Raw genomic sequence first — 18,162 nt, 5'->3', positions numbered from 1 at the left:
ACAAAATCTACTAAACCGAACCGAACCGAATACGAACCGAACGCCGTTCGGTTTTCGGCTTTTCCTTCCTCTTTCGAACCCGAATCAGAAAAAAAAGAACGGTTATTTTTCCAAAAAACCAAAACGAATCGAAAATGCACGAAATTTCGGTTTGGTTTCGGTTCCGACACCACTACCACCACCGAGCATTGTCAGATGGCACCAAGAAATTCACCCGACAAAGGGAGGAAAGACTCAGAAAAGCTTCATTTATACATTTAAGCTGACTCTATGAAATAAGTATGCACCTGCTCTTCCATCATCCTAACTCAAAGAACAAAAATCTTGTACCTAACTATTCCAGGCAGCTTTTTGATTAGTTACACAAGAATGCGAATCAAATGCATCGAACCTTCCCACCAGAACTCGCTCTCCCTAGTCTAAATCATAGCGCCGTATCGCTTGTCACTCGATGAAGTAGAAAAATTTCTACTTCTCATTTCTGTTCCAAACCTATTTCTGGATTAAAAATTTATCCCGGAAATAGAAAAATGAAATTGCGTCACCAAACGGATTACTGTTCCATTTGCTTCATCAACTTCTGTAAACCTCCCATGCCACCCATCTGCTGTAGCATCTGAGGTGGGAGAGCTCTGCTCATGCGTTGCGCGTACATGTTCCGAGACCGTGTATTCATAGCGCCCCGCGTCGGGATCTTAACCCCCTTCATGTTGCGCCAAATCTTCCCGAGCCGCTTATACTCTTCCAACATTTCCATGACTTCGCCGACGTCACAACCAGAACCCCTCGCTATCCGCGCGCTTCTCGATTCGTTCACGATCTTTGGATTTGAACTGTCTAGCTCTGGAACAAATCGAACTCAGTTTAATCAAGGCTCGGAGGCAAGGATTTGAATTTTAAAACCTTCGCCGCAACCGTAAGACAAAATAACATAAACAGCTGAACTATGTATATACTACAGCATGACTTGCCTTCGTTTGTCATTGAGTCCATCATGGTCATGTATCTTTTGATCTTCGCCTGGCTTTCTTTCTCTCGACCCTGCGGCATCAATTCAGAACTGAACCCCGGCAGCATGGAGCAAACCTTGATTCGAGACAACCAAATCGTATTAGCCTAGATCATCGACAGATCTTGACATGGTGCATGCTCGTGCATTCTGATGCACGCACAAATAATTCAACTTTGCGCGAATCTCCAAAACAAAAAAGCACGGGATGATAAGATAGAGCATCGTATCCAATGATGGGGAAGGAACACAAACCTGGCCTATCGGACCCAGTTTAAGAATGTTCTGAACGTGCTCGTACATAATTCTCAAGGTAAAGTACCCTTCGGAAAGCTTCTGTAGAAGCTCAGGCTGTTGATCTTCAGGCACCACTTCGCGAATTTTGTCCATAAACCCAGACCAGTCGCCCATACCTATGTGGAAGAATATAGTTTCCACCAAAATATTGAACCGCTAAAAGAATGCGTGCATATAAACAAGACACATTGAAAGACAGAACCCGAATGAAACTACCTACCTAATAGCCGGCTGACGAAAGGCTTAACATCAAACGCTTCAAACTCGTCCATATGCTCTCCAGTACCTATAAAGATCACAGGACTTTTCGTTGCCGCGACACTGCAAATGCAAACAAATGAACTCAGACCAAAGGAAGATCCGTAAGCATTTTTATGTTCCCAAAAGTATCTCAAGTCTAAGTAACCTTCGACGGGTAAAACTTATCCGTGCTGGATTCCCAACCAAATTTTTTTTTTTTCTTAGAGAATACTTCACCTTCGGTCCCATGAAAATAATAATCGCTTTCAATTAAACAAGTATAAAGGTTTCTTTATGTGATCTTTCGCCTAAACTGACATATATTAACATAACCCATAAACTTTGAAGATCTAACAATTAGAATCCAACGAAGAATATAACCAGCGATATTCATTCGTGAGCTATAACTCAGAATAGGATCATAGCCGCCGCCATTTAAAGAAACACACACAGACATACGCACGACATATATATGCGACTGCAAGATAGCAGCAATCTACTCCGAAGACTCATATTGCAACCGTTTACAGACATTTTGTGCATGAATCCACTCCATTACCCCATTTGAATACTAGAAAACCACTTCAATGGTGGCGACTGTGAAGAGGGAAAATATGGAAAATGGAATTGTTTGTCTCTGACTTAACCAAAATAACACTTACGCACTAAGAGCACCACCACCCTTTGCATGACCATCCATCTTAGTCACAATGACAGCCCCAACAGGAACACTTTGCTTGAATGCCTGTGCTTGATCAAATGCAGCTTGACCAATGCTACTGTCCATAACAAATACAATGAGATCTGGTTTCTGCAGCATATCATGCAACATGTTAAAATCTTAAAGAAGCAGAGATCCGACTGAAAATGCCCAAAAGGATCATATGCTACCGTTGCTTCAGAAACTTGACGCATTTCTTCAAAAAGAGCAGCCTCCTGCTTGTGACGCCCACTTGTGTCAACAATTATGAGATCAAAATTTTCCTTTTTAAGTGTCTCCACACCTTCAACAGCAATTTTCACAGGATCCGATTCCGTGTAACTGTCACAGAACTTGCATCATTGATGGCCAAGAAATTGCATCGAAACATGACAGTCCTAAATGTTAAATTCTGTGAGCCCACTCGTGAGTAAATGAAGGATAAACTAATCAACACGAGAAAGAATTTATGCATGATGAAAACATGTGCACTTGGAGACCTTGAGTTTACTTTTACGAAATCTGACAGTCCTACTCATTTTGTTTGAGGAACTAGGTGTCTGCATACAGGAGCAGATCAAAATGCAACGCGCGAAAGAAAGTACCTTCCATAAAATGGAATTTTAGCTTTGGTGGCATTCTGCTTCAACTGATCAAAGGCACCAGCTCTAAAAGTATCGGCACAGACAAGAGCTGGCTTCCAACCTTTCTTTTGATGATAATGTGCATACTTGGTACACGTCGTGGTCTTACCCGATCCTGTCATAACAATGCATATTCACACATCGAAGCATAAGCAGTATATAAAGCCTCCAAACAAATTGTAACCACTTGATCAGAATGCATGGATGCAACAATGAATAATCCATATCCCAAGTAACTAAATTCGCAAACATCAACTCAAGTTGGAGGAGATCTTTAAGTACCTTGTAAACCAACAAACATAATGACACTTGTCTTTCCTTTCTTAGGAGTAAAGGAAGGCTTCCCCGGATCCAACATGTTGCACAGCTCACTAAATATGGCCTGCAACAAAAGTAGCCACAAGCGAACCGCATGGGTACTTCTTGATCACATTCGGACGGATGAGAGACTAAAGTCTAACAACAGTGACAGATATGTCCTTAAAAAATGACCAGACAGATCAAATAACACAATATACACATCTCCAGGATATTCCACCCATCCCCAAAACACGAAAAAGTAATTGTAATAGAGCTATGCTGAAAGCAAAGATCACATCAATACTAAACATAATAACCAGCATTTACAGTCACATTAATGTCTTAATGAGCTAAAGTTCTTCCAAACGAGATGCCACCGGGAGCGATACATTATATTTTATCCCCCATATAGCAAATCAAAATTAACCACACACCTAGATAGTAAAGTAGGACGTTTCCTAATCAACGCTTCATATCAAAGAACCTTATTTCAGAATGTAAGCCTATCAATTTGGAGTCCAAAATGTAAAACATCCTCAAAATTGACAAATTCCTGAAGAATAAAATTTAATATTTTCCAACTTTAGTCAAAGAAAACTTAGGCTCTGTTATTTTCCATCAATGCAAAAAACACAGAAAACATTTTCTCTCTCTTTCTTTCACCCAGACCAAGCGCATTCTCCTCCGTGCACTCATTTTAATTATTTTTTATTTTTCTTTTCATTATTAAAAATTTTGATTTTTAAATTATTTTTTATTCTTTTTCTTTTTCGTCGTAAGGCGAGTTCGAGCCTCGCTAAAAAGAAAAAGAAAAATTAAAAAGAAAAAATAAGAAATTATTAATCGGAGTGCACGGAGGAAAACCGGGCCAATTCACGGACAGCTTATAGATAACTCAATCCACAAGAAAAAAGATAGAAAAAAAAAAAGAACACATACCTGCTGGATGATCCTGCGCTTGTTGTGCCCGGCGGCTAGATCGTCGATGCTGATGATGCGCTTGATGTTGTTCTGCATGTCGCGGACGAGCTGGAACTGGACGTCGGCGTTGAGGAGGGCGCGGTTGATCTCGTTGAGGCACCCGTTCAGAACTTTCTCGTCTATGATCGTCGCATTGCTCATCTGCTGTATCGCGCGGGTTATGGTCCCGCCTAACTGTGCCAACACCATCTTCGCTCGCTCGCGAGAACGGAGGAGGGACGGACGGCGACGAAGGAGGAGACGAACAAGAAGCCGATCACGACCAAGAATATTAGACTCTAGGGCTGGGGGGGATTCGAGAGAGGAGTGAGGCTTGAAAGGTTCTGATCTCTCAGATATTCCTTTTTTAAGGCAAGAGGAGGATGAGAAGAAGAAGAAGAAAGGAAATAATAAGATCATAATTATCATCTCTATTATAAAGATAATCATTATCTGTTCAAATAATTAGAAAATAGGATAGAGAGGAGTCTTGATTTGTTTTCTATGAAGATAAATTGTATTTAAAGTGTTTTTTTTATTAATCGCAAGAAGACGATGTTGGGCTCCTGTGGAAACGAATTGGAGGTTTACGATGAAGTATATTCAAGGAGATTAGATATTTCCTTGTTAGAGTATAATTTTAGAGAGATTATTAAATATTTAGGATATTATTTAATATTTCATGATTATCTAAGATAGCTAATTTCCTTTCCTATGCATGTTGTTCGGGTATAAATACCCTTCTCTAATTACTTGTAAAGTAATCTTTATTAATTCTCTTTTCCTCTTTCGACCAAAAAAAAATTCTCTTCTCCTCTCTCTTGAAGATCCTAGTAAGAGAAGGAATTAAGTCAAACCTTATCTTTTTCTTCCTTTATGCTGTCTGATTTTGTCAACACACAACAACATTACTATGGACATTATTCATTATGGTACTCTCTTCTAAAGTAGTCTTTAGTAAAGTAGGACGTTTCCCAATCAACGCTTCATATCAAGGCACATATTCAGAATGTGAGCCTATCAATTTGGAGTCCGAAATGTAAAACATCCTCAAAATTGACATATTCCTGAAGAAATAAAATTTAATATTTTCCAACTTTAGTCAAAGAAAACTTAGGCTCCGACTTCCGGATTTTTCGGGATTTGGTTCACGGAAAATAAACTAAGTCAAAGAAAACATTTTCCGTCAATGCAAAAAACACCCTCAAACATCTTTATGAAAAGAGGAAAATATTTTCTGTACTCTTTGTTTCACCCGGACCAAGCTCATTCTCCTCTGTTCACTCATTTTTATATTTTTTATTTGTCTTTTCATTCCTAAAAAAATTAAATTTTAAAATTAAATTTTATTTCTTTTTCTTTTTCTTCGTCAGGAGAGTTCGAGCCTCGCTAAAAAGAAAAAGAAAAATTTAAAAAAATTAAAAAAGTTCAATTTTAAAAAAAATTGAAAATAAAAAAATAAGAAATTATTAATTGGAGTGCACGGAGGAAAACCGGGCCAATTTTTTTTTTGGTCGAAGAAAACCGGGCCAATTCACGGACAGCTTATAGTTAACTCAATCCACAAAAAAAAGAGAGAAAAAAAAAAAGAACACATACCTGCTGGATGATCCTGCTCTTGTTGTGCCCGGCGGCGAGATCGTCGATGCTGACGATGCTCTTGATGTTGTTCTGCATGTCGCGGACGAGCTGGAACCGGACGTCGGCATTGAGGAGGGCGCGGTTGATCTCGTTGAGGCACCCGTTCAGAACCTTCTCGTCTATGATCGTCGCATTGCTCATCTGCTGTATCGCGCGGGTTATGGTCCCGCCTAACTGTGCCAACACCATCTTCGCTCGCTCGCGAGAATGGAGGAGGGACGGACGACGACGAAGGAGGAGACCAACACGAAGCCGATCGCGACGAAGAATATGAGACTCTAGGGCTTGGGGGATTCGAGAGAGGAGTGGGGCTTGAAAGGTTCTGATCTCTCAGATATTCCTTTTTTAAGGCAAGAGGATGAGAAGAAGAAGAAGAAGAAAGAAAATAATAAGATCATAATTATCATCTCTATTATAAAGATAATCATTATCTGTTCAAATAATTAGAAAATAGGACAGAACGGAGTCTTGATTTGTTTTCTATAAAGATAATTTGTTTTTAAAGTGTTTTTTTATTAATCGTAAGAAGACAATGTTGGGCTCCTGTGGAAACGAATTGGAGGTTTACGATGAAGTATATTCATGGAGATTAGATATTTTCTTGTTAGAGTATAATTTTAGAGAGATTATTAGATATTTAGGATATTATTTAATATTTCATGATTATCCAAGATAGCTAATTTCCTTTCCTATGCATGTTGTTCGGGTATAAATACCCTTCTCTAATTACTTGTAAAGTAGTCTTTATTAATTCTCTTTTCCTCTCTCTTGAAGATCCTAGTAAGAGAAGGAATTAAATCAAACCTTAGCTTTTTCTTCCTTTATGCTGTCTAATTTTGTCAACACTCAACAACGCTACTATGGACGTTATTCGTTATGGTACTCTCTTCTAATTGCGAGCAACATCGACGAGCGAAGTCGCCATCAAATATCCAGGAAGCTGTGAGCACCAGAGTCAAGTACACCTTTATTAAGCAGCCAAAGATAAGCGTTGTGGGGTGATGTCATCAAGGTAGCTATGAGCACCGGAGATGAGCATACCTTCATCAAGTAACCAAAGATGAGCATTGTTGGGTGATGCTATTTAGTTTGCTACAATTCAAGTTGGGTTTCTACACAATTCTATCGAGGTTGTGTGAGAAAAATGTCAACTTCCTAAGTATGTGTTGCTTTAGCGCTTGTCAAATCTGGTTTGTTTAGTGTAAGGTCCGGCTTGCACAATGCTTGATCACTTTCTTTCAAAGAAAGTTGAACCAATCATCTGCAAGCTGGATGCACCAGTTTGAGGGGGAGTGATGAAGTATATTTACGGACATTAGAGATTTTCTTGTTAGAGTATAATTTTAGAGAGATTATTAGATATTGGGAATGTTATTTAATATTTCATGATTATCTAAGATAGCTAATTTCCTTTCCTATGCATATTGTTCGGGTATAAATACCCTCCTCTAATTACTTGTAAAGTCATGCCAATTGAGTGAAATGTAGTATTTATTGATTCTATTTTCCTCTCTCTTGAAGATCCTAGAATATTTACAGTTTAATATGTAACTCAAGCATGTCGTATTCACAGACCGAAGCAAACTTAAGTGAGCATGGAGAAAGCAAAATTGGATTCAAATCGTTATCCATCGGATTCGATTCGAATGAGTCTTCATTTGCGTAAGAAATTTATCATTAGCCGATATCAAATGCAACATAATCGAAACTTGCATGTTCTTCCAACGAGAACGTTGGCTCAAACCCTCAAATCTCAAATTTGATGCAAAGAATTCTTGCGCATATACGCCCTCTGGGTTAATGTGCATCATTCGCATTAGATTAGATCAATCCCATACATCAAGCCTAAGGTGAAGAATACATATGTCCAAATCGTAGTCGAAACAATATACCAAAACTCACAATAATCACATCTGCGAAATCAATTCTATAACCTATTGGGTAATTGATGATTTTGCATTATAATCTAATGGGTGCCTTTGTTCCACGAAAAACTCAGGATTTAGAAAATATTTTTCAAAAAATAATAAATTATGTCACTTAAAAAAATTAATCAATGAAAAATATTTTTTTTGCCAGCCTTAATTTTTGTGAGCAATATAACCTAATGGGAAGTATATGTAAAATTCATATTTCTCAAAGACCCCAACACTCAAAGGGTGATCTGGCTGGGCAGCAAAGTGGAAAAGTATTATGACAAAAGACAGGGTACATGAAGGAGCAAACCACACGCTGTGGTCCGAGTCCGGGAAAAATATCAAAAAAGTTCTAAACCTATTGTATTGATACCAATTTAGTCATAAATCTTTTAGTTGGGCCACTATAGTTATAATCCATCCGGTCAATTTAGGCCATAAATTGCTAACGTGGACATCGGTCGTCCTAGGTGGCACGAATAGTGCTGAGATGGACATTTTTTGGTGAAGGGGGCCTCGCCGGTGCTCACCTTCGCCAAGGCGCAACTTGGCAAGGCCGACGCTTGCTTGTGGCAGGCGAGGGTGACCCTTGTCGAGGTGAAGCCAGCCCTCATCGGCCATGGCCTATGATTGGTGATTAGCAGAAAGGGAAGGGAAAGAGAAAGAAAGAAAACAAATTGATTTTTTTTACCTGAGATAAAATCACGAGATTGAAATCATTTTCTAATAAAATCCAAACATCAGAAAACGATTTCGATCATATATCAATGAAAAAAAGGAAAAACCTGTATTCCAAAAAAATGTTTTTCGAGAAATCATTTTCCTTTATCATTGGTTTTTCCGCGAAACAAACAAGCCCTTAGTCTTTGGTTCTTCTTGTGCTTAGTCTTGTGCTTCGACACTAAGAAACAAATGACGAGGAGGAGGAGGAGGAGGAAACTAGTTAAAGAAAGATGCTTCACTTTTCTCGTTTGTTTCTTCTTATTTTAGTGCTTTACGAGACATGTAAATAAAATTTTGTATGTCATGGTTTAGTTTTCTTTGTGAAATAAAGATTTTATCTGTCTTTTCCTTTTTTTTCGTGGAATTTCCAAGCGATAATCCGGTTATGCGCTTAATTACGTAATCATCTCCTGTAAACCTAATCTAATTCTACATCGCATCGACTCCGGAAAATGTCTAAATTACTAATTACGGTGACAATTAAGAAGAGAAACAAGGTTTTTTTTTTTTTTTTTTGTATTAGCTAACCTAAGATAAGGCTGAAAGATGGAGGCCCAGAATCAGAACAATCGGGTCTATGGTTTTGGGCTCAAATGGGAATGGGAAAAATAAGCCCGGAGCCCAATATCAGAACAAGGTGGTGGGGGTGTTTTGGTAATTGTGTCCAAGGTTGCTTCTGTCTTTGTGGTAAAGAAAAGAAAATGAAATTTAGACCAATCTTCCATTTTTTTTTTTTTGCACCATTTGCTAGATTTCCGTTTACTTCTCCATGTAACTTGCCACCCGATAATTGAATATGGAAAATTGAGAAGAGGAGAGTATTTCAAAAGAAAATAATTCTAAACTGTAATGATGTCTCTAATTACGAAAGAGACAAAATTTGAACGGAACTTACATTTATGATCACCGTCAGAATAGACATTTTGTGAAATGGTTTTTCGTAATTTCAAAAGAGTAAAAACCGAATGAAATTTACGTTTATTAGTGCTGCCGGAACAAAAACAAATTAGGGGAGCTGGCTCCATTCCATAAGAAGAAATTTTTAAATACAACGTAAGCATCACATTGAATTGGTGAAAGGGACATTTTAGTCCCTACAAAACCCAGCAAGGTTAAGGCAATAGAAACTGAAGAAGGGCCGGAGTTAAGTAAGTCCTTAAACTATTTCGTCTGATTTTTTTGACGTAAAATACAGGGGTATTCTCTAGGGAGAGGGAAGAAAAACTTTCTCCCTAATTGGGAGGTTGGACATGCAGGCACTGGCACATAAAAATAAGGAACGCAGTCCTATCAGGCCGTCAGGTGTATACACCTAGACATGCGAGCGGGTGAAAAGGACATTTTAGTCCCTGCAAAACCCAGCAAGGTTTAGGCAATAGAACTTGAAGAAGGGCAATTTTAGGTGATACCAAGAAATATTTATTTCATTGTGTTTTTGCGTGGATTAAATTGGGGAATGTGCACTTTAACTTTTATCAACGGCTTAAGGTGTGAATGCTATAACTCCAAAGCTTAGTTAAAGGCACTGTTTATAGATCAAACTAAAGAAGAAGAAAAGAAAGGCAAAGGGATGAGGAAGAAAGTGAACTTAGTCTTGTGCTTCGAGAAAAATGTAAATTTTTTATTTTTATTTGTTTTTATCTGAGTCTAAGCTGCTGGAAAGAAATCCAAGCAAAGAAAAAAGCTCTTCTCTTTCGGTGTCTCTTCTTTTGAAGAGCCTCCCCTTTTAATTTTCCCTTCATCAAATTTGATGAATGGTGGGCAATTTTTTGTGTGTGTGTGTGTGTGTCAAAGCCTTAATTAATTAGAAATTTGTGAATTATAGGGTTTTTGCCTTTTGAAATTTCATGTTAACCCTCGATTATTCCGGATTTTCTCTCATTTGAATGGGATTAATATATTGAGAGTAATCTCTTTCTTGGTCAAGTCGAAAGACCGTGCTTACAATTTCTAAAAGCAAAAACAAAAAGAATAAAAAAAAATGCCCTTTTTTAAGACGACTTTCCTCAAAGATAATTAATCTCTTCCTTTTTTGAATGAGGTTGTCCAGGTTGAGGAACTTTCACAAATTCACCTTATCTCTCATCAAATGAGTGCTTTTTGTTGAACCGTGTGAAACTTTGTAAGATCAATCACAACTCAAGGAATTGGCGAAATAAATAAAACATAAATAAACAACCGAGTAAATAATTTGTACAAAAGACATAGAGGAGGTTAAAGAAAAACGATATTGTTAATTTCAATTTATAACCAATGTGAATATAAACTAAGCTCGATATAGTTTTCGCGAGATGTACCGTAAATCACAAGCATTTCTTTTCTTGCGATTGGCTTGATGGATAAGAATGGAACTAGAGGAATATCTACTCATCTCATACCGACATCATCCACTTAAGATTCCCTCAAATTGTGGTCCTAACTCCTAAGTTGCCATTTTCTTGAGGTTGTGGGTCAATACAATTTCAAATTAAATTTATCTATCTATATAGTGGCAAATAAGCAAATAAGTCAAGAAAAAACAAGAGAATAACACAAAATGCCAAAGCGTCCATATAAATACAATCTTTCTATTTTCTTCCCAAAAGGACATGAAACATATCGAGGAAACATGACAAGCTTGCCCTTTTTTGCCATTATGCACCCCCTTTTTTAACCCTCTCTAGATATTTGCACATAAAAATCAGAATAATAAAAACAACAATAAAAATTCAAAAACCAAAAGAAAATCTTCATAAAAAAAAAAACTAAAACCCTAAAATCCTAGCATGAAAATTTTATTTGTCATAGAACTTGAGAGTAATCTCACTTCCATTACTCTCCTCGTTGTTGTCATCTCTCATGGTGATCAATCCCTTCCTTTGATCTCCACCGTTGTTGACGTGATCGCCGCTGTCGCCCTTCCAGCTGCTGCTCTCCGACTTGCCGTCCTCGATGCTCTCCGACTGGCCATCCCCGCCGCCGCCCCTCATCCCGGACTCCGGCGAGCTTTGTGGTTGGGGATGAGAAGTCCCCTTGTACAATTGAATCTGGTGGTGGTGGCCGTGGAGGGGGTGGTGGTGCACCACCTCGTGGTGCGCCACGGCCGCTGCCGTGGAGTAGAATTCCTGCGGCATAGCAGGAGGCGTGCAGTAGTGAGGCGACGCATGGCCAGTCGGGTGGGCGCCATACAGTTGGGGAGTGCCGCCATGTGCGGCGGCGGCGGCCGCAGCCGTCGCGTAATCAGGCGGTACCCAGATGCTACCTAGGACCACCAGCTGCGGACCGGCGGCGCCGGCTGCTTGTGGGCTTGGGCTGGGTCGTCTGGTGTGAAGCCTGTATTTCTGTGTTCACCAATCAAAGAAAAGGGAGAAAAGAAAAGATAGGTCAAGCTGTGCTTCTTCTTCAGATGTCAGTTTGAATTATAGTACAAATGTTTTTGTGTCTCTCTCTGAGGTTGTCAGTTTGATATAGTAAAGGTCTGTTCTTATCACAGGTTTGGCATGTTTGAGAGAGAGAGAGAGACAGAGAGATAGAAGAGACATAGAGAGAGAGAGGCAGAGAGATGTACCTGGAGATGGCTTTTAACTTCATCATTAGTCAAACCGTCAACCTTCATCAGCTCTCTGATTTGCTTTGGGGTGGCCACTGGTTGTTCATGAACCACAGACACAAAAAAGAAAATTAGGCCCACTCATATAATTAATGATTGCAACAATGATGCATGGAAAGAGTATGGTGGTTTGACTGTAATGATGGAGTTGATGACGTGCACGCAACAGCCCAATGTTCTTTGTTGAAACATAGTTTCTTGTGTGATAAGGGAATTCCACGTTAGTCCAAAAATGTTATGGCTACCATGAAAAGGTTCATGTGTATTCAGTGCGCCCAAAAAGAAAACTTGAACGTAAATGTCAAATTTGTATCCAACTAGGGTTTTTCACCTGCAATATCCAAATACATATATGTTCATGATGAAATTCCTGTAGTACCTTGAGAGCCGCCAAGCATCTGTAGGGCATTTACAAACCTTCGATGCAAGTCCGGCGACCAGCACCGCCTTGCCTTTCTATGAGTCTGGCCATTTGCGGCCGTCGAATTATTGGTCGAAGCGTTAGCTGTCGCCGGAATCTGCACTTCTGTGGAACTCACGACTCCTTTTCCCATTTCGTTTACCAGAACACCATTGCCAATTTTACTGCAACTGTCTCTTCTCGCGCACGAGACACCGTTGGCATTCTCAGCTTCCAGATACTTCTTATCTTCCGTCTCTTTCTCGGGCGAGCCAAGAGCGAGCTCGGGAAGAGCCCTCAAGCTTGGGCTTGGGCATGACCCGTTGCGCTCCTTGGAGAACGGAAGGAAGGCTCCTCCGTTCCTCTGTTTGTTGTCCCAACCGATCTTCGGGCTAACGTTGAAGCCGATGTCGATTTCTTTAGGCGCCAATGACTGTTGCTTGTTGGGGTTATCATTGCTTGTTTGGCTCCATAATTGAGCAGATGTCATCCAGTTTGCCTTGTCAGATAGGTTTGGTGTCTTCTCAGAGCCTTCAGATGATGAATTTTTCAATGGTATGAATTCTTCAAGAACTGGCCTTGGTCCTTGATTTGCTCTGTAGGCTTGAAGCTGTTGCTTTGATACTTCTACAGCTGCAACACATAAAAAAAAGTTCTAAAATTTTGATTGATGAAATAAATTTATTAGAAAGGAAATAAAATAAATCATAAAAAAACCCATCTTTGTCATGTATGAACATAGGCATATATTCGCAAAAGGGTTAAAAAATTAGCATAGTTTCTACTTTGGATTATTCATAGAAACAAGCGAAAAGGAAAGTATTAGTTCGCCAAAGAAAGCCAATCTCCAACTTCAATAAAATGAAAAGAAAAGCCCCAAAAAAGGAAAAGGTTAAAAGATTGGCACTCAAAACTATGGAACATGAATATGCATGCACCGATTAACCATAATCTTTTTTCTCTTTGAAATGAATCTTGAGACGTGTGCGTGGACAATTCCGTTTCACTGGGCCCGACTCACATCGATGCAAACGATATGCATTTGCATATGTGCATGCGTAGACACAACACTATTGGGATTACCATTGGTGAGGAGCTGCATGCAGAGTGGGAGCTCGCGCTTGAACGCGTCGATCTTGAGGCGCTCCTCCTCGAGGCGAGCGAGGAACTCCTCGAGCTTCTGGGTCTGGTCCGCAGCGTGGTCGCCGAACGACTTCAGGAGCATGGAATAGCTCTGGGGCTTGCACTCTAGGGTTAGTTCAGAAGGAGAAGCCATAGTTATTCTCGAACACGCACGCAAAGCCTACAGTTGTTATGATGTGTATCAACTGCACTGTGCTTTGTCCTCAGATGGTCCTATGATAAGAATAAGAATTAGCTATTTGGGTGTGTGTAGGAACAAACAAGAGCAAAAGGGTGCGTATGGACTCTTCCCTTTCTGAGGTTTGAGATGATGATGATGATAAGAGAGAGAGAGAGACAGAGAGAGGGAGGAAAAGAGAGATGGTGTAGGTTTGTGAACACAAGGAGGATCGAGAGAGGATCACCTCTCTTTTAGGGGTGAGTTCAAGGGAATAAAGTAGGGCTCTTCTCAGAGAGAGAGAGAGAGAGAGAGAGATGGGAAAAGGAAAAGCAAGGATAGATAAAGCAAGGGGATGGTAACTTCTTGCAAAGAAAAACAAAGGGCAAAGAAAAGTTGAAAAATAAAAATGCGTGAGGTTGGTCTTTCTGAGAGAGAGAGAGAGAGAGAGAATCAAAGGGGCTCTGACACCAGAGAGGAGGAGTCATGTGCTTCAGGCCCTGGTCTTTACTTGGGAGAACCTCTCTTTTGTACGAATTCAAATCACAAAAACAAAAGATGATTCTTCTTCTTCTTAGCCCCTGCTGTCCTTTATTTTGCTTTTCTCTCTCTTTTTCAATTTTTTTTGGCTTTCCTTTTGTCTTTTGGTCCCTCTTACCCATGAATCCCTCCCAATTAAAGTCCATCGCAACACTATGTCTGTTAAATCAGCCTTTAATTACTCAAAGTGTATATAGTCCTAGCTTAAACCCCATAACCCTCCCTGTTTTACATTCATCAAGATGCATTCCTATCGATTTGTTTCCAGCATGATAATCGTAATCATATGAAAGCCAGAGGTTTCGATTGGTTAATGATGAAGTTTCGCAAAATGAAGCTTATGTATGTGCGGGCGGGCTCGTCCAACACATATAAAAAAAAATTAATGCTTTAAGAAAGAAAAGGTGTGTCGATACGATGGTTGAGGATCAAAATGACATATATCAAGATTAAGTGCTATGAGAATGAAAAGTCTACCCAGGAATACTAAGTAGGCATTAGATGTTGGACACGTGTACGGCCAAGTAGTACTTATATGCTGTCCTCGCAAATGCCTTCTCTATTCCTTCTTAATGATATGTATAATATTATCGATGATTCTACCATGATTATCATTATTTATGTATATACATGTCCTTTGGAGGGAGCTAGCTTAGCATATACTATATATCCATTATGTTTTGTTACCCACATTAATATTCGTAGAGAGAGAGAGAGAGAGAGAGAGAGAGAGAGAGAGAGAGAGAGAGAGAGAGAGAGAGAGGACATATTCAAATGGTGCTATGTATCAATACACCATGCAACTTTCTTTTTAGGCTTCAAAAGTTTGCATGATTGTTCTAAATTTGAGTGCATTCAGAGAGAGAGAAAAAGAGAATATCTAATCTGCATGAAACATTCATCATAAAGAATAATATATTGTCTTTCAAGGAAGGAATATCTTAGTTCCAATTCTACGACTCTAAATTAAGGGAACGCACCCACACACACACACACAAAAAAGCTTAAAGGTCCAAGCAAAGGAAAGTTTAAATAAAGAATCATCTCTAAAAAAAGAATAATAAAGGGGGCTAAGAACTGGGAATCTTCTTCTGCTACTAGCTTTAATGAAGTGGGTTGGAAGGTAACAAAGATTCTTCTGTTATTACTTTAGTAAAATTATAATATTATGCTCAATGTGTCGGCATAATTTAGGGTTTCAGGGCATCTTGGTTGTATTTCATGAAGTATTTTGCTACATCTAAAGGTGTCTTCATTTGGGCGTGCTTGACTTGACATTGGCTTGGTGAATATATCAATGAATCTTGATTGGTTCCGAGGAAATACCTGTATATTATTAGAATATAATCTTGACTGCGTACTAATGAATTTGTTAATCCATGTAGATATGCTTGTGCGTGTGTATGTGTGTGCGTGTCTACGTATGTACAGCGACATTTATTTTACATATTATGAGTTATTTAATTTTTTAGACCAAGTAAGTAAAAGATAGTTTAATGACTCGTTTATTGTGTAATGTTTGGGATACGAGACTAAGTTAGCTTACAAAGTAACGTGACAAATCGCGAGCGATTCTTTAAGTTCAGTTGATTCATCTAAGCATCCAATATAAGAATCGACGGCGTCACTTCTCATAAGTTATATCGTACTCCTCATATGAGTTTGGCTGGTTTCGCTCCATAAGGGTCAGGAAACTCATTGCTACCCTAAGTACAAGTGAGGATGAGGATCCTATCAATCTATAGTGAGTGCAAATCGTCTCACTATTCCTATCCTAAGGAAGGGTATTATATCTATCGACGCAGAGGATCTCCCAACCTCTAGCAGGAATATGTGATGATGCATGGTGCAATGTCCCGACAACATATGCACATGAGTTTAGGCAAAGCCTTCGAAAACGAAGTAAAAAGGGTCGTGAATTGCTACGGTATCTGTACATTCGAACCCGCGCACGTACACGCACGCGTACATACGTGTCTATACGCATTACACACACACCAAGAGGCCTAGGAACCGAGGGATGAGCAGCTGAGCATGAATGGCATTTGATCATGGGACGATAATCTTGACACCCGCTCGAGCATAAGGCCCAAAACCCTAAACTCACATGCTGCTGCTGCTGCAGCAGCAGCAGCAACAGTAACTCGCCTCTTTTTACCTGTAATGTCTTCTTCTTTTTCACCCCCCCTTTTTTTTTTTTTTCTGGTTTAGGGGTTAAGACGAGAATTGAGGAGGAGGAGGAGGAACACACACGCCTTTCGCACGAAAGGAAAAGGCAAAGGCAAAAGGGGGACGAGGGAAGGGAAGTGCATCAAATTCCCTGAGCCAGCAATTATGATGGTTGGTCGCTTTCCATCGCCACCCTTCTCGTACAAGCCTCCAACCCTCCCCTTTTCTCTAGAGAGAGAGAGAGAGAGGAGCTGTAAAAAGAGATTCCCCTCGTGACACGTGGCGCTATATTCCCCCATATCGTCCTTCTGAATATCCCTTTTGTCTGGGAGCAAAAATCCGGGTGAGAATATTCCCCCCCTCCTCCTCCTCCTGCCGTTTTTTTTTTTTTTTTTTATATTTTGTTTTCGTTTTCTTGTTTACTTTTTTCTTTGGGGAATGGGGAAATCCTTGTAGAAAATCGACACCGAGGTTTGTGCCGGAAAATTCCAGCAACTGAAAAAACAACAACATGTGTTCTTGCTAATTGGTGGAAGCTGAAGATGGCCGCAAGTGGTGGCGGGGTTGGGGGCTCGAATGGACCACCGGATCGCCCGACGGGTCCGGCGGGCCTGAGTCTTTTCTAGACCCATTTATTTTTGAAAGATACGTTCGCTCTTTATTCGTAATATGATGGGATGGGTTTGAATTTTCATCCGTTGTGTAACACAGTCTCCGAGGCTTTTTTTTTTCTGCTCAATGTCATCCCGAACACGATGTTTCCGAATCACGCGCAACTCCACATGGCGCGTTTTTAAGCTCTTAATATGTGAACTCCTATGCAAACAAACTCGTAGAGACGCTTCCACATGTAGAGTGTCTGAATGTATTCTAATGTGTTGCGTATGAGGAACACATTAATCTGTTCGGCATGTTTGAACATGTTGAAAATGGTACAATGGTTCGAGCCACACGATCACAGTCATCATGTGATAATTATGGGGCAAGTTCTAAAATTTGTGAAGTTCGTTCAGTTTGATTCTAAAACTGTAATTTTGTAATTTTTTGTGTGATTGAGGGAAGGACTCAAAGTGGATCGAAGTTATAATAAGTTTGAAGACTTATCGTGATGGAAATTAAAGTTTTAGGATTGAAGTGTAGGACAAGTTTGAAAAACAACTATCTTGTACAAGATTTATTGATTTTACATAATAGTTTCAAGTAGTTGCAATAAATGAGGAAGATTTATATAAAAAAAATTCCGGAACGTGTCTTAGAATTTAGAATTTACGTAACTTGTCTGTAATTGGCCTGGTTAAAAAACAAATTTTATCCATTATACCTAATAATATGCTATCATCATACAATTTAACAGGTTTATAAGTGGTTCAAAACTCTAGTCATTTTTAATTCTCTAGTCATTCCGTCAAATTTACATTCGAAATTTGCCCAAAAATTGCGAAGTCAGCACCGACTATTAATACGTGGCACGTACGCGTATGTACAAGCATCTAACATAATTGAATTCTTGGTCCCAGTACTTTCCAAAGATGATCAACTTTGGTCCTCGTATTTTCATTTTAGTGAACAAAAAATAGCCCCTATATTATTGCCGGAGGAGCCTATATATAAATTAGGTCCGAAACCTTTTCTCTTCAATTTTCTCACAACTTAAAAAGTGTCAAATAAATTAATTAGGGTTACTAGCAGACTTTCTCAGTGGGGATCAGAGACCAGAATAGGAATAAAGACTTC

At 39.5% G+C, this 18,162-nt stretch overlaps 2 protein-coding genes across 2 annotated transcripts; both read right to left on the bottom strand.

The window, feature by feature from the left end:
• Nucleotides 1–254: 254 nt before the first annotated feature.
• On the bottom strand, nucleotides 255–4,408 carry LOC115693162 (signal recognition particle subunit SRP54 2-like). Its single transcript, XM_056306263.1, has 9 exons — nucleotides 4,130–4,408; nucleotides 3,173–3,272; nucleotides 2,852–3,005; nucleotides 2,438–2,588; nucleotides 2,209–2,357; nucleotides 1,527–1,627; nucleotides 1,265–1,422; nucleotides 972–1,086; nucleotides 255–843 (listed from the first exon to the last, which is right to left on the bottom strand). Exons 1-9 carry the CDS (start codon nucleotides 4,358–4,360, stop codon nucleotides 554–556), a joined length of 1,449 nt encoding a protein of 482 aa, XP_056162238.1. The 5' UTR covers nucleotides 4,361–4,408; the 3' UTR covers nucleotides 255–553.
• A 6,549-nt stretch (nucleotides 4,409–10,957) lies between these two features.
• Nucleotides 10,958–13,969, bottom strand: LOC115689441 (myb family transcription factor EFM). The gene is made up of 4 exons (XM_030615473.2): nucleotides 13,503–13,969; nucleotides 12,399–13,052; nucleotides 11,978–12,054; nucleotides 10,958–11,750 (listed from the first exon to the last, which is right to left on the bottom strand). The coding sequence occupies exons 1-4, from the start codon at nucleotides 13,693–13,695 to the stop codon at nucleotides 11,205–11,207; spliced, it is 1,470 nt and encodes a 489-aa protein (XP_030471333.1). The 5' UTR covers nucleotides 13,696–13,969; the 3' UTR covers nucleotides 10,958–11,204.
• Nucleotides 13,970–18,162: the final 4,193 nt, after the last annotated feature.

The sequence above is a fragment of the Syzygium oleosum genome, unplaced genomic scaffold, assembly GCF_021117445.2.
Source record: "Syzygium oleosum isolate NSW1041296 unplaced genomic scaffold, Sole_v2.1 Sole_v2.42, whole genome shotgun sequence".
Taxonomy (NCBI): domain Eukaryota; kingdom Viridiplantae; phylum Streptophyta; class Magnoliopsida; order Myrtales; family Myrtaceae; genus Syzygium; species Syzygium oleosum.
This window is presented reverse-complemented; position numbering and strand designations above follow the sequence as displayed.